General features: G+C 45.8%; 1 protein-coding gene across 6 annotated transcripts; it reads left to right on the forward strand.

Moving 5' to 3' along the window:
- The first annotated feature begins 425 nt into the window (after positions 1 to 425).
- Positions 426 to 23,972, forward strand: usp25 (ubiquitin specific peptidase 25). Of its 6 annotated transcripts, none has more exons than XM_056594230.1 (26): positions 426 to 672; positions 4,445 to 4,513; positions 4,871 to 5,015; positions 5,621 to 5,744; positions 6,345 to 6,507; positions 7,667 to 7,753; positions 8,611 to 8,748; positions 9,226 to 9,302; positions 9,639 to 9,712; positions 10,688 to 10,839; positions 11,591 to 11,718; positions 11,832 to 11,927; positions 12,114 to 12,278; positions 12,982 to 13,250; positions 13,872 to 13,942; positions 14,239 to 14,467; positions 14,769 to 15,065; positions 16,507 to 16,646; positions 17,119 to 17,256; positions 18,956 to 19,051; positions 19,868 to 20,046; positions 21,163 to 21,241; positions 21,469 to 21,548; positions 21,886 to 22,009; positions 23,070 to 23,262; positions 23,724 to 23,972. In XM_056594230.1, exons 1-26 carry the CDS (start codon positions 631 to 633, stop codon positions 23,894 to 23,896), a joined length of 3,528 nt encoding a protein of 1,175 aa, XP_056450205.1. In that variant the 5' UTR covers positions 426 to 630; the 3' UTR covers positions 23,897 to 23,972. The 6 variants fall into 6 exon arrangements, with proteins under 6 accessions (XP_056450205.1, XP_056450204.1, XP_056450202.1 ...); XM_056594229.1 differs by having other exon boundaries at positions 4,436 to 4,513; positions 9,229 to 9,302; positions 23,724 to 23,970; XM_056594227.1 differs by having other exon boundaries at positions 4,436 to 4,513; positions 23,724 to 23,969.
- Positions 23,973 to 24,663: the final 691 nt, after the last annotated feature.

A 24,663-nucleotide genomic window follows, 5' to 3' on the forward strand; every position in this document is an offset into this window, starting at 1 on the left:
CATGAATAGTGGCAGGTGCTTATTTTTTCCTGTGGTGCTCAGTGGGAAGGAACAACAAGGTTTGCGTGTTGGGAGAGGAGGGTGGTGGTAATTGGCCACAAAGAAAATACTGATGACATATCTATATCTATAGATAATTGTATCAATAGCCTAATATAATTGTAATTACATATGTATATGTGTGTGTATATATATATATATATATATATATATGTATACGTAATTTAAAGGGTGTGAATGTCAGGGGTGGAGGTAAGGAATGTCTTATGTTTTGTAAGGTGTTTCTCAGTTATTAATTACCACACCAATTACCACTATATATATATATATTAAGAGACAAGTTATTCCATGTTGATCTTGTATCGGTGTTATTTTTCAGTTACGTCATTTTCACAGGTTTTACCCGTGACGTAAACTTAGTTCAGACAGACATGAGTAATCGAAAACACATTTCGAGGAGCAGCAATGTTTTCATGCCTGACGTCTTGCGCTGCTATGCCATGGCGCCCGTTATGTCGCTGATTGCGAAGGAAATATCTTAGCTCTTGTTTTCGTTTGGTTTATTAAAAATTAAAAAAAGCGCTTCGCCATACTGGTTTGACTTTAACATCACTTCACCCTGAACCGGCCATGACCGTCGAGCAGAATGTCCTCCAACAGCATTCTCAAAAGGTAAGCTTATGCTAACTTGGGGCTTGGCTAACTTTAGCTTGTTTGGCTAGGTAAAACTTAGCGTCATGAAATACACAACAGTCAAATTCAGTTTTCTAATCGAGTGTCTGTAAAACACACCTGACGAGTGAATCCAAACGAAACACGCTGTCTACCTCTATACCAGTAGCTGTTATCCCCTATAAATGAATAAAGATAACTTAGGCCTTATTTAGAATATAACGTCCACAGTAATAGGAGGCTAGGTGGAAGCTAAAGCTAACTGGCAGTACAAACAATCGCTCTACTTTCGCTTTGTACCCAATGCTGTAATTACGACACGCCTGGTAAACAAATCCTGAGATTGCGCTCGCTAGCATCCATTTGGTAATTTATCAGTCATTTTGCTATAAAATATTAGGCCAAGCTGTATTCACTGGTCTAATTTGCACCTCCACTTTATTCCCGTAGAGTATTACCATGTTATTTTTTTATAAGAACCCATGATGGGGTATAGCACACGAAGTAAATATTGGTGTAATTTGTATTGAAATCAAGGGGTGAAGTTAGGCCTACGCATAAAATGACCGTTGCAGGCGTTTCCTGGGTCACCGATATCTTTGTTTACAAGGCATGGCCACTAGTGACGCCGGGGAGTGATCCTGAATGATGCCTCCTTGGCTCCTTGGGTGACTGAGCAGCTAGGGTGCGCAGGTCCTCTACCTGCCACTGCCAGAAATGCCAACCGCGAAGTAAACTCTAAAGTAATTACACGTAGGAAGAATACACAGCAAAGTCTGTCACTGTCCATCTCAAATCCATTTCAAAAGTATCGTAGCAATAAACACAGCCAAGGTATAACCCCTCCCAACCTTAGATGTTTCAGAATGCTAAACTTGTAAACTTGCTCTCTCTATACAGCGTTGGGATCAAATGAAAACACAATTGCCAAGTGGTGTTAAATTGGCTGTATTTAAACAAGTGGATTGTTATTTTTTTCATGTTGGTAACCTTACACGTAATATCGATTGTTTGTGTGCTTTCAAAGAAATGGGATTTATTCAGGCATGTTTGTCAAGTATGTTTGCAACAGGACCACCGTTTTACCTAAACATAAAGGGCTATCCTAATCTTTCCATTATCAGTTAGAGGGAGAGTGTGTGAATCCCAGGTTTCTGGGTTTGTACATCCAGTGACCGTTCAGAAATATTGGATGTGGATCAAGTCACATTTAGCACATCTCCTGGGGGATGTATCCTGGGGGAAATATTTGTTTATGTAAAACTTAAATGGGATTGCGCACGGCAAAAACACACCTTAAGGTTAGCTTAATATTTGTGGTACTTGTTGGGAAAATAAAATATGCGCTGGCATGCAAATCAGGGTGTGGTAATGTTAAAACAAACAACGTTTTATTGGGTTGTTATGAAGAAATCTACGCTTTAACAGATTCTGGCAAATAATGAATGCCTTTTTGGTTTATATATATTGGTCTTGTATATTATATCTGTCTTTTGATCTTTGATACATCTTTGTTGTAATGATCTTTTTGTTCAGCAAGCACAAAGCAGTAAAAACAAACAGTTGGCCACAAACATCGCTTCCCATGAAGCGGGCCATTTGTAAATACAGCAAGGGGCTCTGATTTCTAAAATGCCTGGTGGCAGGCTCTTAGTAGAACCTATTCTCAAGGTTTCATCTTCACTCTATTTGATATTGACAGTTTTACATTTTACATTCTTCTGAATTTCTCAGTCAGCACATCTCAGTCGGCGTCAACTGAATGGATCTCTTTTAGCTTGTAGCAAAATGTAAGATAATTATAATCATCCCATATATTATTGTATTGGCTACTTTACATTTTAAAGCCTTATACCATTTGATAAATCCACATAGTTAATATGGAGATTATTACAGCCCACATGCAAGATGATATGAATATGTAACAACCACACCAGGCCAAAAGTGGCCTATGAGTCACTGTTTATGCTTTGAATTGGCTATGCCGAGACCCTTTTACTGGCTTTCGACTGAGCCTAACAGGTTCATTAAACAATAAACTGACTGGAAAGTCAATGGTTTGATTACAGACCTCAAGAGGCAATAAACGGCTTTCCCCAGCTGGACTGAAGAGGTGGTCCATGGGGCCGCTGATGTTATTGTGCCGCAAACAAACTGTACAGTTGGGACTACGGTCTAAACTCCTTCCTCATGCTTCTGCATGGCAAATTACTAACTTGTGTATTCTACTCTGTTCGGACGGCTGCATTGCCCATAAAGAAGGCCATTGAAAATAGTTTTAACTCATTGACTGGGATTCCAAAAACAATATCCTAGGAAAATCGTATTTCTAGGAAAAGGAATATTTGCATGGTCCATGTTGAATCAATGTCACAGTGTATTCTGTTGAATTGATAACATTTCTGAAATGGTGTAGGCCGTATGTCAAGTTATTGTACTGGCACACTCAACACTTTTGATGCATTATCCTCACGCACTGACTGTACCAAGTGGGGCGTACGAGTGCATTATTCACTACTGTGTCACTGATGTAATTGTGCTGTAAATATAGATGATTTAACCAGACATTGTTGAAGTGACTAGCTTCTGAAGAATTTAGGATGGATGAATGTAGGCAGTGCCCTTAGAGAATGGAAATATAGGATCTAAATGGGTTGTGACACTGGGTTGAGTGGCCTGTGGAATTCTGCAACTTTAAGACTTTAACTATGAGGTAACATGTTTTCAGTAGCGCACGCATTATCGGACACGGTTGGTCAGGTCTAGTCTTTGTTGAAAGACCACGCCCTGAAGGATTTTGTGTTTTGAAAGGTGAGACGTTGAGGTTTCCTCACATGATCATCATTCAATGTTTTTCTGTATTAATTTACCACACACACTAAATGACTGATATAATGCTGAATGAAACACCTTCTAAGGTAATTGTTTGAAGAATGTCCTATTGCGAGTTAACTTCGACAGCCCATCTCGATACGTGAAATGTGGCTTCAAAGTCGGTCATTTAAACCACTTTGCCCATCTCTGGAACAATGATTGTATTGTTTCAACATGTTATTATAAATGCATCAGCCTTTTTCACCCATGGTTGCCAGCTTGCCTTTTAGTGCTTGAAAGACTCTATTTTTAATTACCACACTCTTGGCCTGCTTCCGACTGGGCAGAGCTCGCCAGAGACTAGGTGTAGCACCCTAGCATTGTAACAGCTTGAGGTGATGGTGTTGGATGGTTGAGGCGGGCGTGCTTCGTTTGCTAACTGGGAGTTCTTGTCACATATTATGATTTATGTTCTTTTTATCTTTTTGTTTTTAATCTGAGATCTGTCTGAGTTGTTGTTCAACCCTAGCCTGTATACTGTGCCTACGAAGGCTGCTGAAGGCGCAGACTCTAAGGGCACTTCATCCACCTTGTTAATTCGTTCTCGATGTCTATTGCGTCAATGGTGCAATGATACAATGATACAATGATACACTACAGTGTGTGACAACTAACCAGAAAGTGTTATACAGTGAGTTGCTTGTTTTTGTGAAAGAATGTTGTGGTTTAACCTTGTAGGATACATGCCTCCAAGGGCCAAAATATAATTTTGGTTAGAAAAACTTAGAAAGTCAAGTGTAATACATTGTTTAACCCTTTTGTCCCTTTACATTCACCAAAATATTATTACAATAAGAAAGTTTTACTTGCAATTTCTTTAAACTAACTCACTTGCGCATCCACTTAATTGTGTTATGTTTACCTTTATCTCCCCTTCCCCCTCCCTTAGCACCAACAGACTCTGATAAACCAGTTAAAGGAGGTCACAGGAACCACAGACATTCAACTTCTCCAGCAAGCCCTGCAGGTACAGTATAATGGTTTAGCTTACCGCACATGGACAAGCATTATTAACATCATTCAGACGAGTTTTGTTTGATTGTCATGATATTTGCATAATATATTCAATAACCCTTGCCTTGAAGTCTCCAGTAAAAAAAAACATTACATTTTCACTTCATCGTTGCTCAATTCCTTAGTCATGTTATGCACCTGTTCAACATTGTTTGCCAAAACGCACTCCCACAAGGTACGTGGGAGTTATTTTACGGACATCTAATCCTGGCGAGGCAGATAACAACCCACCTAAGGAAATGCGTTACATCACCAAAGTGAGCCGCTTCGTGTTGTCTTTAACATGGTGAATCGGCTCCTCTCGCTACAGGTGAGCAATGGAGACCTGGCCGAGGCAGTGGCCTTTCTGACGGAGAAGAACGCCAAGGTCCCCCAGCAAGATGAGCCCACGTACTACCAGACCTCCCAGGTGGCCAACGACCGATACATCAGCGTGGGCAGCCAGGCAGACACCAGTAAGCAACGCCATCGTCACCATGAATAACGAACATGTTACCATTTATTTTGTATCCATATTTGGAAGGAGGATATTCGGTGGGAAGAATGGAAAAAAACTGTTAAAAGCTAAAATCAACATTGATAAGCAATTACTTGACTGCTATTCCGCAGTGTGTCTGGACGTTATGAGCTACGATAAGATAATTCTTTATTGACCGAGCAAGCCTGAAACTTGTCTTGCATCCCAGCAGCTCTATTTGCAAACATCACAGACAGGACATCAAAAAAATTAATAATTACATTCATCATGACATTACAACAACAGACGACAACATTTAAGGCCCATTAGTGGCATTTGGTCGGGGATCAACTGCCTGATTCAGTTCGAGGCTTGACTAGTGAACCAAAGAGTGCTTCAGTCTAACCTTTTTGAATGTTGTAACCCTATATCTCCGGTTTGATGGTAGTAGATTGTACTCTGTGTTCAGGACGTGGTTGGGGTCGGAGGAAATGTTGGACCTATGGTGATATTAGGCCCTATCAAGGTCCCAGCTGTCGACATGCTATTAATAGGCTCTGACATCCCAACTTGAGACTGTGGTGTGTGTGTGTGTGTGTGCAGATGTGATCGACCTGACCGGCGATGACAAGGATGATCTTCAGAGGGCCATCGCTCTCAGCCTGGAGGAGTCGAGCCGTGCCTTCAGAGAGACTGGCATCACAGATGAGGAGCAAGCCATCAGCAGGTGCTGGCCAACATGTATACCTCCACCGCCCTCCACCCCCCTCGGCCCCCCACTACACGTTTACTGACCCGCCAACACGCATACCTCCCCCTTCTAGCCCAACCACACACACAAAAACAGACCCATGCACATTTCCATCATTGCTGTTGTACCTGCAACATCAATGATGTGCAAATATATGCATTCTGTGTTATCTCTAAATAACTTTTGTAGAAAAAGCTTCACCGAACATTGAAATCCAACTCTTTTAGAAGTAATAATAATCAGAAACACTTCTGAATATTTTACACAGCGTGCCTACCTAACTAGTCACCGAAGCCCTTGCTGGTTGAGTGGACGTCGACGTCTCTCACGCACTACAGATCTGAATTGGTGCAGGAGGTCAAGAGGGGGGAAAACCCACCTGAAACCCAACACTCAAGGGCCACATTCCCAGGCTTGTTCTGTGCTAAATGGGGACCAATGTGAAGTCTCTTTGGGGGAGAAACCCTCAGAGAGGCATCAACATGTCATTTGTGTCCTAGACCAAGGTGGCGGAGCGTCCTTTGGCTATATTTACGATTGTATCTACGTTGTGTCATCCTTCCCTCCATGTTATAGAGTCCTGGAGGCCAGCATAGCTGAGAACAAGGCCAGCTTGAAGCGCACCCACACGGAGGTCTGGAGCGACTCGCCCGACCCTCATGACAGGAAGCGGATGGACAACTGTCCCGTGGGCCTCAAGAACGTCGGCAACACCTGCTGGTTCAGTGCCGTCATTCAGGTAGAGCCCACGCACTGTGAGCCGGGAAAAATAAAGAGCTCCCCTATCAGTGCCTGAGGCTATTGAGTCTACCCCCCTCCCATCCTTGTCACAACAATTCGCCTGGTTTGTTGTCATCCTGTGGCGCCACGGTGGCATGTGAACTGAATACAAATATGTTGGAGGGTACACCGGATACGCCGTCACATGGTGCCTGGTAAACACACACACACACACACACACACACACACACACACACACACACACACACACACACACACACACACACACACACACACACACACACACACACACACACACACACACACACACACACACTTCTGACAAACAGGCGTCTCCCTTAAGGAGGCTGGGGGCTTTTGCACTGTAGCCTGACCCCTGCAGTAGATTATCTCAGAGCGCGTGATAAGCAACTCTTGACCACGCATAATATGATGGGTGAAGATGAAGCAGCAGTTCTAACAAGTATCTGTTTTGTCACACTCTAAAACGGTTTGGCGGTTCTGGGTCACGGGTCCAAGGACTCTGATTGGCCGCTCGACCCAAAGTGCAAGGCGGCAGCCTTGGAGGGGAGATCTTTTTCTCGCTGACCCCTTTTAATCTAAATGAGGGCAGAAACTCTTAAGTCATTTCAAATGCTGTGGGCCGTGTTTTTAAACCAAAGTCAAAAGTCAATCATAAGCTAGTGTGATAAAATAGCCCACTACATTTATTGTAACTACTGAAGACGTACGTCAGGTGACAAAAGAGCAAAATATCTGTGAATGAAAATATCTGTGAATGTTTAAAGAGAAGCGTGATTGTTCACTGCAAGTGTACGGTTGTCATTTGATGATTCAGTGCACCTGTCACCCACAAGTCTTTACCGCCGCAGGCACAATCTTTTATAAGTGCATTTCGATGTGGCATACTTGCCCACACCCTGTGCTAGGACAGGGTGGACTTGAAGACGATGTTGTGATGAGAAGTTGACACGCTCCAATTTAGAAGGAAGCATGAAAGTACTCAAAGACTTAAAGTACTTGAAAGACATTAAAACATCAAAACCTAAAGCCTGTTGATCGTCTTATCCTCTAATATATCATGGGGTCAGGGTTGGGTTTGAACGTTTTTGCTGGAGGAATGACTCCGCTGTGTGTCCCGTGGCTCTTCCTCTCAGTCGCTGTTCAACCTACTGGAGTTCCAGAGGCTGGTACTCCACTACTCTCCCCCGGCCAGGGTGCAGGACCTCCCTCGCAACCAGAAGGTGAGATGAACTCCCAAGCTCTCTAAGGGTACTGGTATAGCCAGGCATCTTTAACTTAGTTTGTGAATCTGGTTCACCTATGTTATATCAGTTTTTGTATTTGTTTTTGTCACCGAGCCCTAGACCTTTCTCAACCTTCAACCCCTTGGAAGGGGCGAAATGTCTCCACCATGATCATTATGATATCAATGGCAGGAGGTTACGACACCGCATTCAGCAGCGTCGCAACACTCTCCTCCGGTTACAGCAGCTTAGCCAGCCACCTCCAGTCTACGTGTGTTTACCGAAACCCGGTGTGAAATGTCCCCACTCCCTCAGTCACTCAGTACCTCAGTCCCTCGCTCACTCACTCAGTCGCTCACAAACTCCATGATGGACATGTATCTGGTTGAAATGCATGCAGCACAGGGGTTCTTGTTTTGTCGGAAAAGGTGCATTTTCCTACGATCAAAAAACATCCAAACATCCACAAGAGTTCAGCATAAGGGTTAGTGTCCTGCTACTAGTAATATGTAAGCCCATGTTTTGATGGCAGTTCCCTGCAGTGTTAATCCATGTCCTGTTGCTCAAGAGATGGCTCTATAAACTGATCTTGCTCTATAAACTGCGTTTTATGATGTATCTCGGTTCTGTTGGGCTTCATGCTGACATCACTTTACTGGGAATAAACTTGTCGGGGGCGACATAAACGTCTTTTTATATCTAAAATAGAAAAGCGTTGCATCATCAGTAAAGTTGTTTTCATGTTCATACAGTACATATTTGCACTACACCATATTCCAGAATTTGAATGGTATCTGTGTGCTTCCACCTGGCGGTCCCAGTGGGTCACATTTGTCCCGTTGTCCCCCACCCAGGAGCACAGGAACCTGCCCTTCATGCAGGAGCTGAGGAACCTCTTCTCCCTCATGGTGGGCTCCAAGAGGAAGTACGTGGACCCGTCGCGTGCCGTCGACATCCTCAAAGACGCCTTCAAGTCAAGCGAGTCCCAGCAGGTAAACAACTTCATTCACAAAGAAAACGACAGCGTGCTGTCTAAACACCTCCCAAATGTAAGAGGCACGGCCCAATTAGCCGGAGCGCTAAGCGTGAGGTTTAACCGAGGCCGGGGCTCCAGACACCGTTCATCAGTCATGCTGCTGCACCACGTGGAGAGGGCCAGGTTGGGAGAGCCATTGACCTGGGTGTGAGAGGGAAACGGCCTTCGTCTGTATGATGGAGTGTTCTCGGCGCCCTATAGTCCACTAAAGGTCCCTCAATGGCTCACAAGTCATGAGTCACACCATGGCATGCCACTCAAACAAATGACTAATCGCTGGTTTGCCTGGACTAAGGCCTTAACTCCCTGCGGTTGGGACGCTCCTAGGAACCCCCCCCCCCCCCCCCCAACCTTGCTGCCCTCAAGAATATATTCACTCCCTTTTCCCAGCGGGCTTCTTTGATTATCCTTGGTGTGTTTATTGTACCAACAGCAGGATGTGAGCGAGTTCACCCACAAACTGCTGGACTGGCTGGAGGACGCCTTCCAGATGAAGGCCGAAGAGGACCGGTACGCACGCGCACGTACACACGCACGCACGCAAACACACGCACGCAGACACACGCACGCACGCACGCTCACGCACGCACGCAAGCACACATAAATGCACATCTAAATTTGCTCACCTCGGCTAAAAGCTCTGGGCATAGATTTTTCTTTTTATGGCGGTTAAGTAGACAGCAGAGGTCAACACAAGCGACTGCCTCTTTGCATTAGCCCTGCGTCTCTTAGGCAGATAAGTACTGTATTAACAGCCGGGGCTGATATACCGTCCTGTATTCCCCCTGCGCTGATGCGATGGCTACTTCTAAAATGTTATTTTATTCCTTGTTTACCCCATTCCAGCGAGGGCGAGAAGCCAAAGAACCCGATGGTGGAGCTCTTCTACGGGCGCTTCCTGGCCGTGGGCGTGCTGGAAGGTGAGGCGGGGTGAAGGGGTGTTAACATGCAAAGCGACGGCGTGGAGAGAGGGAGACCCAGGACGAGAGAAAGATAACAAATGAAAGGGAATGGGGGAGACAGGGGGGAAATAAAGGCTGGGGCCGGGGCCGGGCAGCAGTAGCCCGGAGAGAGCGTGAGCGTGCGAGCCCCTGCCCCCGGTAATGAAAGGTGACCTTGTTTTAATGAGATATAGGCCATGTTTAAAAAAAAAAAGAAAGAAAAAAAAAGGGGGGTGAGAGAGGGGGGGGGAAAGGCGGAGGGAGGAAGAGGGCAGCCGCATTGATCCTGGAGGACCTTGGTGGCTGATTGACATTGCGTTTATTATGCATGACAATACTGGCCCAGAGCCACGGCAAGCCGGGCCAGCGGACGAACTCCCCGCTCGTAAAATGACCTTAATGCCTCATCTGCATGTCCACCAAACAACCAGATCCACCCACCACCTCCACCCCCGTGCTTTTCTGACATCTCATCAGTACTCCATGCAGAGGGTCTCTGCTGCTGCCGCTGCTCTTTAAGTGGTTCTGATGAGTGACCGACTGCTGAACTAGAGGAAAAAATCAGCACGGATGCAAACGAGTGTGAAATGGCTCCAATTATTGCTTTTCTTTTTTTCCACTGCCTCTCTCCCTCTCCTCTCGCCCAGAGCGCTCTGCATCTCTCACTTTCCCTCACGCCTGACCCACTTCTACCCTGAGCCTGTACATATGCTCCTCTCCCCATCTCCGCCTGTCTCTTTCTGTTGCAGTACACTCATATCCGTGGCGTGATGCTCACACTCTTCCTTGTGCAACCATTGTTGGTTTTCTGTGGCTCTTGTTCGATCCTACAACAGTCTACTACCGTGTTGAACACGGCTCTCTTTCTAAAAGTCAAAGTCTCCTTTTTCAAGTCCAAATGTTAGATTTACTATCCGTGAGTTTTGCATTGACCAGCATCCCTCCCTTCTCCAGGTAAGAAATTTGAGAACACGGAGATGTTCGGCCAGTACCCCCTGCAGGTGAACGGCTTCAAGGACCTCCATGAGTGTCTGGAAGCGGCGATGATTGAGGGGGAGATCGAGTCCCTGCACTCAGCAGATAACTCAGCCAGGTCTGGGCAGGAGGTCAGTGTCCCAAGGCTCTTGTTCGCTCTCACGCACACATACACACACCACACACTACACACAATGTCAATGCCAAGTTTTTGTCAACTTGCTCAAATTATTTTCTCGAGGTAATAAACAAGACAAATACTTTGTTTTATCTATGTAGCAAATACAAACAAAACAGCTACGGATTTTCACTTAAAGTTCAACGATCAGTCCATACACTTCCAGGCACTTTCCATTATGCGCATTGAGTGGCTTATGGTAGCTGGTGGTCCGTGCCTCACGATGAGTCCTGTCCATGGGTGGGGTTGACCTCTGGATGGCTGGGAGGCTGCACATGTCACGCTGACCAGCTGGTGGAGACTATTTACAGGAGGCCAGCAGCACATTGATTTGAAATGACAGCAGTCAGCCCTCTGGAGTAGCGTTTGACACGGCGGTTGAATAATAGTTTGTTGTAGTGGAGATACAACAGTGTAATGGGAACAGAAATCGGAAAATAAAACAAAGCTGAAATGTTGAAAGGGCTTTGTAGCGTGCTTAAGGGTTAGTGTGTCCGTGTATTGTGGGTGGCCTTGGACTGCCACTGATATCTAGTCTGTCAAGGCTACTTACAGTAGCATTGTCATTACATTTAATAAGCACACCTTTTATCAACGGAGACAACTGTTTGAATTTGCACTACATTTACATTTAGTTTGGATGACATTCTGTTTCTGCAGAATATTCAGCTTTCTCTAATGTCAACATCCCTATTGTCTTTCAGCACTGGTTCACTGAACTCCCTCCTGTGTTGACCTTTGAACTGTCCAGATTTGAGTTCAACCAAGCGCTCGGACGGCCCGAGAAGATCCATAACAAGCTTGAGTTTCCCTCCATGCTGTACATGGACAGGTATAGCCACGGGGAGCAGAGGGATGGAGAGAGAAAGTACCTGAATATACACCTGCTGTGTGACTGAGACTAATGCTTGCCTGACTGTCTGTGTGTGTGTCCTGTTCTCTCAGGTACATGGACAGGAACCGAGACGTCACCCGCATCAAGAGGGAGGAGATCAGGAGGCTGAAAGAGCACCTGACGCTGCTGCAACAGCGGCTGGAGAGGTTTGGCATGCCCCCTCTTGACGACTGCCTTATAATTAACTGAATCCTGCACAACTATAGCTGTCACCCACTCTTAATCATACATTGTCCGCCCCTTTCCAACCTGTAATTAGTTTATTTCTTTGTTCTCGTCTTTCTCTCATTCTCTCTCTCTAACTCTCCCCCCTCTCTCCACCTCTCCCCCAGGTATCTGAGTTATGGCTCAGGCCCCAAGAGGTTTCCTCTGGCAGATGTCCTCCAGTATGCCATGGAGTTTGCCTCCAGTAAGCCGGTGTGCACCTCCCCTGTGGAAGACATTGACACATCAGCACCCCCCGGTGGCACAACAGGGCAACAACTGCCCCAACCAAGGTTGGTTGCATAAATATGAGAAATATATATACATTGATTACATCTGTTTACATATAGTTATTAAAACTATCTCTCTGCTACCTTTTTTCTGATGTTCATTGCATGTTCTGAATATACTTTCTTTTCACACTTTATAACTCCATAAATGTGGCAATAATCGTATTTGACGTGAAATGTTTAGAATGGATCCAATGAATGAAAGAGACACTGACATTGACACTCTGTCTACATTGAGTTTCTGATGCTGAGATGGCTGAAACATTTATGTGCAGATGGGACTCTTCTTGCCGGTCTGTAGAACAATTGCAGATGCAGACTAAACTCCTTTACTGTAGTGTAATGTAATATAATGGTTGATAACACTGGACCTATTCCAAGAATTCTTATTTGCTCAGAGGTTTGTCTAATCAAAATGACATTTATGAGGGTTCTGAAATGACCTTGGTTAGGCATAATTGATTCTAGGTAAACTGATAATATCTGTTGAGAATCAGATTCAATATCCACCAGGTTATTATTCCAATACAAAAATACCAAATTATAATATAATAAAAATATAATAATCATTTTATACAATCCATCATAATCAGTTCAAGGCGGAACATATGATCCTTTTTAAAAATGTAAAGTGCTCAGTATATGTATGTATGTATGTGTATATATATATATATATAACATGCAGCATCATTCTGTGATTCGGCAGCACTGTGGAACAGGCCGCCGCCGTTTCCCCCGACGCCCCGTCCTCGGCCCAGGGCCCGTCGCTGGCCCAGGCCTCGGCCGCCGCCCTGTCTCTGGCCCCGGGGTCGGCCCCTCAGCAGAGGGCCCAGGTCCACAAGCCCTTCACACAGTCCCGGCTGCCCCCCGACCTGCCCATGCACCCGGCGCCGAGGCATGTGACGGATGAGGAGCTGCGCGTGCTGGAGGGCTGTCTGCATCGCTGGCGGAGCGAGGTGGAGAACGACACTCGGGGTATGGCGACTGCAGCCGCAGCCATCTTCATGAGGGACCGGTTAACACTGGGGCCCATATTGACTCCAGATTTGGCAGCATAAAGCAATGCATTGTTTGCGATCCGCAGTAGGGCGTCGTTTAGGCAGATTAGCGCACGCGGCTGTGGCGCGGGTGTGGCCGTGTGTACTATGCACAGTGTTGCGCAAACTGTTTCTCATCAACAACCATACTTGAAATGTGAGCACCGTGGTATTCTAAGGCTCGTTGGATGAAGTCGTCCACTTTATACCATGCATGATGAACTCTTATTTGGTTGTTCTAGTTAGCTACTACTGTGGCTACCCCGCATTCATTCTATACCTCTGCAAAACATGGGAGCAGTAAAATTAAACACTACTTTTAAGTAGTTAGTGCCGCTACCTGCCCTACATCCCGACCCATACAAGGGGTTTGAAGATGAGGATGAGGACTTTTAAGTAAACACATGTGTTAAGCTTTCTAATAGAGCCAAGCCAGTCAGGGTAATTGTTAGTTCCAACAATAGTTCAACAATTTGTCTTTGTCTCATGACTTTCAATGCTACTTATATCTAATTAAGCGTAATATTCATGGCCTCATATTTATACAATTTACTTTCAGATCTACAGGGCAGCATCTCAAGAATCCACAGAACCATTGAGCTGATGTACTCTGACAAGTCCATGATGCAGGTGGGTGCCACTGTTGTTCTTCTATTTACAATCCATTCATGAATATGTGTCAAGCCGTGCCACCACATGATCTTCAACAAATGCCACAATTAACGACAAATAAACTCCACTGGAGATGCTGTTTTATTCCCAATTCTCATAAGTAACCCTTTAATTGGTTCTGCGTCCAATGAGGTCAGACGGTTTCATGGGTTATGGTTTTAACTGCAGCCATAACCCATTAGCACCCATCTGTTGTTCCATGGTTTCTCAGCACTCAAGTGTAGCTGCCCCCCCCCCCTCCCTGCTTGCTGCAGGTCCCGTACCGGCTGCACGCCGTTCTGGTCCACGAGGGCCAGGCCAACGCGGGCCACTACTGGGCCTACATCTACGACCCGCACCAGCGGCGCTGGATGAAGTACAACGACGTCTCGGTCACCAAGTCCACCTGGGAAGAGCTGGTGAGGGACTCGTTCGGAGGCTACCGCAACGCCAGCGCCTACTGCCTGATGTACATCAACGACAAGAAGCCCTTCCTCATAGAAGGTATGGTGTCAAGGGAGGATATAGCAGCCCCTTTTTTAGTCCTACTCAACTGAAATTCCTATGGTATGCAATACCAGGTTCTCCTTGAATTCCCGACATCTTGTTTTTCTCATTTGGGTTGTGTAATGTATTGATTGCATCTTTTGACCAGAGATGCACTGAGGCTTTTTCATATGGTTATATTTGTCAGAGAATATATTTGCACTGTTACAATTAATTCAAATCAAATCACAATATTTGAACTAGGTTTTTTCATCACATGCCTGCTCCAACGCTCCTCTCCCATTGGTTCTCCCCGCAGAAGAGTTCGACAAGGAGACGGGCCAGGTGCTGAGCGGCCTGGACAAGCTGCCAGCAGACCTGCGGCGCTTCGTCCAGGAAGACAACAAGCTGTTTGACAAGGAGATGGAGGAGTGGGACGCCCTTCAGGCCCGCAAGGCCCAGCAGGAGAAGCTGGCCCTGGCCGCCGCCGCCGCCGCCGCTTCTACCGCTGCTGCGGTTGCGGCTGCGTCCACAGCCTCCGGAGCCTCCTCCAATACCACCTCCTCCTCCTCCCCTCAGCCAATGAGCATCGAGTACAGTCCTTCGGACAACACAGGTGGGTAACCCTCCAAAGCCACTATGTATACTCCATTTTGTTCTGTGTGAAACACAATGTAAATGCGCTGACCCTTTAGTTCTGTTGTGGCTGGTGAATGATTTAAGATGGCTGACCCATCGATGGCAATTCAATATTGGCTCTGAAGAAGTAGGGTGCTACAATGTACTGTAAGAGTCTCACTTGAAACAACACATCCAGTTAATGTATTTTTTTTTATTGTCATCATTCTCAATGTAATGACCCAATTATCATCTGTCTGGGAAACTAGATAAATGCGTCCCTTCTGTGTGGTTGACTTGAACTGGTATCAGAAATCATCCACCTGATTCATTTTGGCAGTATATTTATTAATATAATGTCTGTCAAGCCACCGTGCCCATGTAGGGTTGGTTTCCTCGCCTCAGTCCAGATCGTCTTCGTCCACCTTTAGAAGCTGGACATGCATTACGTTGACAGTTTACTAATGCAAGACTAAGTGGAATCCAATTTAAGCAGCAGTTTTGTCATTCATCAATGACACAGTTCCTGCTTGTGTGCCATTTTCAATCTGTTTTACACTGTACAAGATCATTTTCACCATTAATGATGATTGAACGCAAAATCGTTTCTGTAATGCATTTTTGAATTAAATAGAAAAAGTTGCCGCCATCCTCAAAGCTTTTTGCTCATTAGCCCATATGTCATGTACACTAAATGTCATGAGCTCCATAGCCTCCACAAATTATTCGATGAAAGACTGTATGAAATAAACTTTTTCTACCAACAGAAAGTTGGTAGAAATCTATTGTTAACTTCAACATTCAATTCATCGTTGAAGGTCGGGTCTTTTTGGATCACCTCGTAGCCTTTGAGGTGTGTTGGATCGTCGTCACCACAGCATGGGATCAACTAAAGGCCGATATATGCTCTGTTTTAGGCGTAACGCGTAAGCACGTAAGATACATAACCCCCCCTTGCGCGGTAAAATATCCCCCCTTACGTGCTTAAGTGCGTCGCCCAAAATTCCTGACTGCGACTAAAACACTAAGGCCCTATGCAGCTCGCAAAGACTGTGATTGGCCAGCTAACCACATCCTTTCAGGAGTCTCACATTTCCGGTTTTACAGCATAATAGCGCCATTTTTAAAAGGCCGTGACAGAAGCGAATGAAGAATTTTGAAGAAGGAGAAGAAGAAAACACAAGAACGAATTATGATAATTATAAATATAAACAAGCCAGCGATTTCCACTTCCACGCCCACAGATTTGTTCGTTGCTCCCCCTACTGTTCTGGCGGAGAATCCCCTTGCAACACGCGCAATCCTTAAGGAACCTTAAAGGAACCGTAAATCAAAACTTGTCTAAAACAAGTCCCTTGTGTAAATTACGTGCTTGCGTCTCTGCGTCTAAAACGACCCCAAATCGGCCTTTAACCTTCTGTTGGCTTTGTGTGTTGCAGTGGCAATGCAGGACCCAGATTACATGGAGCAGCCCTCTCCTACCACAGACTCCAAGCAGCTCCAGCAGAACATGGAGAGAGCCATCTCTCAGGCTGCTGCTGCACAGGAAGACACCAGCCCCGAGACGCTGCTTAACGCGGTGCGTTCACACACACGCCCGTGCACTAACGCTTGGCTCTAGAGTGATGACGTGCCAATTCGTGGCCCGGAATCTTTGCTCAAAGAGTTGGCTTGAATGGAGTAGCATTTCTTGTTGAAACCTTATTCTATGCCACTTATTCCACATGTGTGACCATGAGATTCGAGAATTGAATTTTCTTTGATTGTTTTTTTTGTTTTTTTGTGTAACAAAGATCATCAAAGCACTTCGTATACAATTGATTATATAACGAAACAAAAAAAAATAAAAAACTTGTAAACAATGATGTGAAAATAGGCTTCTTAATGGAGAAGACTATTTTCCCCTTTTTTTTTTTTTTTTTTTTTTTCATTTTTCAACCCGCGCCAACTCCACGACTCTCTCCTTCCTCCATTCTTCTTCTTTTCTGTGTATGTCTGTCTGTGTCCAATTCTCTCCACAATCTCCTCCCCCCAATCCCCTCTCTCCCCAGCCTGGGGTCCAGTCCCCTTCTCCGCCCCCCCAGCCTGGTGCGGAGGGCGAGGGTCCGGCCCAGCGTACTGTAGAGGTGGCCATCCCCCACGTGGGAACTTTTGTCATTGAGTCAGAGGAAGGGGGGTACGATGATGAGGTAGCGCCCGCAGCACCCCCCTCCCCCTCCAACACTGCACTTGTCCTTTCTGTTGTTATACCTGTATTCAACCAATCCCAGCCCTCCGTACCACTCACAATGGACTTGATTGGTTCGAAAATTAATCCCAGAGTTTAAACCCACTAGTTGGTTTAACATAACCATGGTAACTATTTACCTCAATTCAAACCTTTTAATGTTATAAGATGTTATGTTATAAGAATAACCTCTTAATCCGTTTTAAGATAAGAAATTACTTTAACTTAATACCCAAATAGGACAATTTTAAACCCCTACCTTTAATCCCGACATATTTTAACACCTATACTTAAAGAGGACATATTATACCACCAGGTGTGAGTATTAGCCTTACAAGCCGTTTCGAAAATCTGCCCCATATGACATCACTAGTGGGCGTGTCCACCTAGATCTGTGCTGGATAGATGAGCGTCGTTTACTTCAGTCCACTGGGTAGGCTGGTAGACTGATCTATCCGGCACAGATCTAGGTGGACACGCCCACTGGTGATGTCATAGGGGTCCGATTTTTGAAACGGCTTGTAAGGTTATTCACACTCACACCTGGCGGTACAATATGTCCCCTTTAAAGATCTCTCACCTATTACCTAATGCATCTAATCATACTTTTAATCTCCATAAGGTGAATACATTTAATAATCTGCAAGCCAAATGCTAAAGTGCAAACAGTTATAACATAGGGCTCCGTTTCAGTAATTGCATTCGAGGTGGGATTTGTGTGAATACTGGTAAAAAAACGAACGGGAAAATAATCCCCTAATCCCCCTCCCTCGTCAGGTTGTCTTTCCCTGTCTTGCAACAAGACGTCTGTACCTGTTTGAGTTGGAATGAGGGCGTCTCTCCTGGTTTGCCCCACAGATTTTTCACACTCGGAGAAAAAGCGGCGTCATTCATTCCTCTTTCCCTCTTGTTTTGAGCTCAAGATTAAGGGACATTACGGGCAGGGAAAAAGGCCACTGGTTTGACCTGACACAGAGCAACTCTATTGCTCAACCTTCTGCGCTCCTGTGTGAAAAGTCACCACCCCCTACCCTCTATTTGAAACAGCCTGCCTTTTGTCTGAAGAAGACTCTTTCACACTAAGCTTATCCTGACCTTTCAGACGTAGGTGGGGGGTTAGATGTTGGTGGTTGGATGAATGTGTGACTCTGTCCATTTGACCCCTGATGTTTGCGTCTGCAGCAGCATTTGAACGGCAGCTGGGGGTCAGGTGTTTCGCTGTGTTGCTCTGCATGGGTCTTCTGGATATTCGCAGTGGGACACTCTTTATCTCGTCTTTGCTTTACGGTAGTCCCCGGGGTCTGTGTGTTTGCAGAGGTCCGTGGGATCGAATTGCACTGCGCTCAATCACTAAACCTGTTTTCTTAACACGGTGCCTTGGCTGTTGTCTCCTTCCTAACAGCCTTAACCCTGGCTGCATGGTGTTCTTTACAGCCGGTTGTCCTCGATAAAGCCGTGCCCTGGTAATGGATCGTGTCATTCTACTGACCACACTCTCTTGTCACTTGTAACCTCTGCATGGACTGCTAATCAATGCCTGGCATGCTCTGGACTGCTTGAACGGGTGGCTCACAGCTGAGGACCCGCCTTGTCTGACTCCCAGTGCTTCTGAAGGATAATACTGTGTGCTGTTAACCACAGTTCCCCTTCCCCGACTTTAGGCGATGCTGACCCCAAACATGCAGGGTATAATTATGGCCATTGGCAAATCCAGCAATGTATTTGAAAAGAGTGGGCCCGAGGCAGCCTTCTTCAAGGTATATTGCCCCTTCTACTCCTCCTCCTCCTCTCCCCCTGTCTTATCTTCCTCTCCCTTCTACTCGCATCTCATCTTTGTGTCACTTCTTGCTTTTTGATGTCTTCTTATTTTTCCAGTTTTATGTTGGGAAGTTCAACTCAAGTTAGGACGGGGCGTTGGTAGTGTTTAGCCCATCCAAGAAGAACAAAAAACATGGCCAGTGCCTGTCCACTAAAATGGAGCATTAACGTTGTTTTTTCATCTTTTTTCTCTGTTTTTGGACCTCAATTCAATTTTCTTTTTTTTACTGGCCTGATCGGATAGAAATCTTTTTTTCATTTTATATGAAAAATAAGTAAATAATATCCGTCTAAAAACACCCCTGCAATGCATGAACTGACCATGTTTTGTTTATTGTGGGGAAAAAAATTCCATTGGTAACGTAATATATTTTTGGTAATCAGTGGGATTATTGTTGTCGAATCTGAATATACATTACTAGTATTAGGGACTTGGCGTGCTCAGCATCAACAGAGAGCAATGATGGATGAGTCTTAAGTTTGTCAGATCATATCAGACTCCGTAGGCACCGCGACTCTGGGGAGCGTCAAACTTTTGCACTCAATCACATCGGCGCTGGATCGTGACTGCGCCAAATAAGTTTCAATCATCATCCTTTTTCGTAGCGAGTCACTCAGTGGGGGGGGGGGGTGGGGCAAACGGCCCCTAAAAATATGCACGTCCCCTCTGAAGCCTGACCTCAATCAGGAGGCAGGCTGCTCCCCCCGGAGGTTCATCTATGGTCTCCCTCTCCACTCCCTCCGTCTTCGCGCAGGCCATCAAGGTGGAGTACGGCCGCCTGATGCATTTTGCGGAGGAGGACGTGGCCTCGGATAACGACTACCGGCTGCAGCACGCCGTCGTCTACTTCATCCTCAACCAAGCGCCCAAGAAGATCCTGGAGAGGACGCTGCTCACGCAGTTTGCCGACAGGAACCTGGCCTTCGACGAGAGGTCAGTGGCGCCGCCGCAGCAGCAGCCACAATGCGCTGGCTCGCTCGTTAGACTTGAGGGATGCTTTGTCTTGAGGAGGATTTTTTTTAAATACGGAGTATGGTTTTGATTACACTTATGCTAATGGAATGAATAAAATGGAGACCGATTGCCGCACTTGAAAGCTCATTTCCATTTCCATCAGCCAGCGCTCGCAGCACCCGCTGTTCTAAATTCACTTTGGAAACTGTTTGGTCTTATGCGTTGTACAGCCCGAAATGGCTTTGAGAAAAACAGGAATTGCTAATAGAAAGACGCTTATTGAGTTCTATGAATGCCACATATGGTCTTGGCTTTAGAAACCTTCGGGACTATACTAGCACATTCTTTGTTTGTTAGAATAAAGCTGTGTACACATGTATTCGATGAGCCGTGCAGTCATGTTTTTCAGACAGAAAATCAACAGGACAGATATAAGACACGCCAATACATCAACCTTGTTATTGGCAGGCCAATGAGGGAGTTGCAGGCTTCATTTTAATTGAAGTGGGGATCTTTTTCAAAACGACCAGCAGGGGGTAGCACAACTACTAACACACCACAACAGACTGGCTCATTGTCTGCAGCGGCTGGATGAAGTCTCATCGTACCGATGCGCACACTCATTGCACCTCCGATTGCAATGAGCAGGGGCTTCATTTACTCATTACTAAATATAAATGCCCCCCCCCCCAAAGATGCAGATAGTGACACCTTTTGGGTATCAAGTGGAGCCCCCGTTTACTGCCATCTCTTGAAAAACTTTTCAACTTCGCTTGTTAGCCTCAATCCATATTCATGAGAGAAGAATTGATTTCTCCCTTCTCTATTTTGAGCCGGATAATTAGATTTATGTGTGCAACGTGGCCTCAATAGCGTTCTCTAGAGAAGCGGTTCACTTCTCCTCAGCACTAAAGAGTGATTCATTAGACCGTGTTAAAGGCCCCAGGGCAGGGCGCGCCATCTCATCTGCTAGAGTACATCACACAGTGACTCACCATCTTCACCACTTACATCAGCCCATCCTTCTCTCTCTCTCTCTTTCTCTCTCTCTCTCTATTGCTTTCTCTGTCTCTCGCCTCTTTCTCACTTCCTCAGGTGTAAGAGCATTATGAATGTGGCGCGTGCCAAACTGGACCTCATTAAGCCCGAGGAGGTCAACATTGAGGAGTACGAGGTCTGGACCCCTTTTCTCTTGGATGTCTAGTTAAAGGAGTTGAATTGGGTTTAAATACTTGGGAGTCAGTCAGACATGCTTCTGAATAAGGCCAATGCAAAAAAAGAGGCATGTCAAGTATAAAGACGGCACGAAATGTCTTCAGTTAAAGAAATGATGTATAAAGCACTACCAGCCGTATGTTTGAATTAATTTTAGATGCAAACTCATGTGTTACTCTTTATCAGATGTGGCATCAGGACTACAGGACTTTCCGGGACACCACCACCCTTCTGATGATTGGTTTGGAGCTGTTCCAAAAGTCAAAGTAAGAGGACATTGTTCAACTCCTCTCCATACATTGTTTGAAGCCAAGGACAACCATTTGTATTTGTTTTTATTCAAAGCGCCATTTGTTCATTTCTGAACTGTGGAGGGCAGAAAGGAACTCGTAGAGTAAACAAACGGACAGCTCCTTGCCACCTTGCTTACCTAAGAATAAGTATATATAGGTATAATGGCATAACATAGGGCCTTTGCTGTTGGCAATCAGAGGTGATATTTAAAAGATGGCCCATGCGCTGGAAGAAGCTGATGGTTGTTTGTAGGTGTTGCGTTATTACTTTCTTACTTAATGCATTCCTTTTTCCTGTGACTCTTTCCAGTTATGTGGAGGCCCTGATGTACCTGATCTACTCGTACCAGTACAACAATGAGCTGGTCGCCAAGGGGCCTAACAGGGGCCACGACGAGGCATTTCTCAGTCACTTCCGCCGCGAGTGTTTGCTAGTAAGTCGCATATATACCAATTTTGGTGACTTTTGCTGAAATTCGTGTGGATGGGAATTACCCACTTAAAGTGGGAATTCATTGAGGCCAACTTGAAGTCAGACAGAACAGCACACGGACGACAGAATCCTAAACTCGCTTTTTCCAGCAACCAATCCGTCTGCTCCATAAACGCATCTGGTCAACTTTGGCATAAAATAATAATGTTGTATTAATGGATCTTCTATGAAAATATTGCCTTGCTTGAGCAAACAAGCAGTAGGGGAATTCACCACTCCTAGCTCAGAGTCCGCAGTCTGCCGCCATGGGAACATACATACGTTTTTAATCTTGTAACAATCCAATACAAACTTCTTTTTTCTCTTGGTCCCTACTGGGGCCTCTGGCTGAGGGAGGGGGGCCTCTCGTCGGGTATTTTGGCGCGGTCTGCCCCAGTTCAGGCCCATAGCGATCATGTTGCTACTGAACCCAGTAACCCAAGACTGGCATTGTGCTCGAAATGCGATCACTGGAGCAGGGGAGGGAGGGCTAGGAAGCAGGCGGCCTGAGCGAGTGTAAACACATTACAGTGAGACCTAACCATGTCCTCAGCTAACCTTGGGGTAAAAAAAAGAAAAAGCTCTCAATGTCTTGATCGGACACCTCAGATCTCTGGCCAGAACCCCTGGCTTGCGGCCTCAGCCCGCTTAGCTGTTTACCTTTTGGCTCTTGTTTTAATTGAAAACACTGCTAACGTTGACACGGTTTAATGTGTGTCGATGTTTTTTTTGGAGCAAAATCCAACCGTATTCACAGAAAGTGTGTGTGTGTGTGTGTGTGTGTGTGTGTGTGTGTGTGTGTGTGTGTGTGTGTGTGTGTGTGTGTGTGTGTGTGTGTGTGTGTGTGTGTGTGTGTGTGTGTGTGTGTGTGTGTGTGTGTGGAGGGCCTCAATACTGTGTGTTTGGGTTCTACTGCAGGGTCAGGGAGTTCTTAGCAGGGAGCGTTTCCTGAGAACTCATAAGAGGGGGGAAAAGTACTTAAAGTATACTTATCGTGTAACCTCCCTTATATTTACGTTCAGAAACTAAACGAGCAAGCAGCCGGCATGTTTGAGGCTGGCGAGGACCCGGAGGTCACCAACGGGCTGGGCATCATGAACGAGCTGGTGGTTCCCTGCCTACCCCTGCTGCTAGTGCAGGACGCGGAGAAGGACCTGCTGGCCGTGGAGGACATGAGGAACCGCTGGTGCTCCTACCTGGGCCAAGAGATGGAGCGTGAGTCTGCTCACCAACCCCTTCCAACCCAAATAAACGTTTTCGGTTAGCTCCTATTTGAGTGATGAACTACGTAGACGGTCAAAGCGGAGCTTTTATTAGAACATTGTTTTCACTGTTTCAAACGAACACGTCGTTTTTCTGTCTGATTTGATTTTCTTTTTTGGACATTTCAGTCGCTTGGGGTCGAGTTGTTTTCCCAAGGTTCTAAATGATCTTGTTCTTGGTATCGTGAACAGTGTTCAGGTGAAATGGGTTTGGCGTTTCCCTGAAAGTTAGAATAATAAGAATTATGCAACCGCTTCAGTGGGTCAATGAAGCCCCCTTTGCACGCTACTTCGGAATGTTGTGATTTCCTATTTTTCCCCGTCTTTGAGTTCACCGGTTGTTGACGCCATAAAATGACCTCCGTTGTATCCCTTTGTTTCCTCCTACTCTTTCCTGCCCCCCACCAACTGCAGCCAACCTACAGGAGAAGCTGACGGACTTTCTCCCCAAGTTACTGGACTGTTCCACGGAGATCAAGGGCTTCCACGAACCCCCCAAGGTGCCCACCTACTCCACCCTGGAGCTGTGCGAGCGCTTCAGCCACATCATGGCTACTGTGGCCAAGGCCCTCACTGCGGGCAGATGAACGAGACCCTCAAACCCCCTCACAACCCTACCCCCCTCACCCCTGCCCTGGGCGCCAAAACCCCATGGATCTCTTTCTTTCTCTCTCTCTCTCTCTCTCTCTCTCTCTCTCTCTCTCTCTCTCTCTCTCTCTCTCTCTCTCTCTCTCTCTCTCTCTCTCTCTCTCTCTCTCTCTCCTCTCTCTCTCTCTCTCTCTCTCTCTCTCTCTCTCTCTCTCTCTCTCTCTCTCTCTCTCTCTCTCTCTCTCTCAAAACCCATGCCTTTCTCTCAACCCAGGGGTCAGTCTCATATAGGCGTTATTCCCGTTTTTTTGCTGCTATAGGTTTTATCAATATTATTTCAAACTTTATACGTTACGTAACATGCAACGGAGGATGTTTTTGGTTGTGGGCGAAGGCAGAAACCGAGGTGTGAAAGATGGGAGAGAGAGGCATTCCTCTGGCGATTGAACAACACATATTCAGCTAGTGCTTTGCAAAAGAAAGATACAATAGCGGTTAAGGGCTTAATTTTTTTATGGTTGTTGTTGCTGTTTGGATAAAGCCCCCACCCACCCACCCCACCCCACCACCAAACGGCTCTTTTTTTTAAGCTCTCCTTTCCACGTGGAAAGGATCACCCTGCTGCTCTGCCACCTGTTGGGTACAGTATTATCATATCTCCTTTTTGTTTTCTTTTTATTTTCTAAGTAAGTAATGAAACGAGCAGTGTCTTGAGATTTGTCCGAGGCTGTAAGCGGGTCTCGCGTGGACTGCACCCGAATGGAGA

Source organism: Gadus chalcogrammus, chromosome 7 (assembly GCF_026213295.1).
Source record: "Gadus chalcogrammus isolate NIFS_2021 chromosome 7, NIFS_Gcha_1.0, whole genome shotgun sequence".
Lineage (NCBI taxonomy): Eukaryota > Metazoa > Chordata > Actinopteri > Gadiformes > Gadidae > Gadus > Gadus chalcogrammus.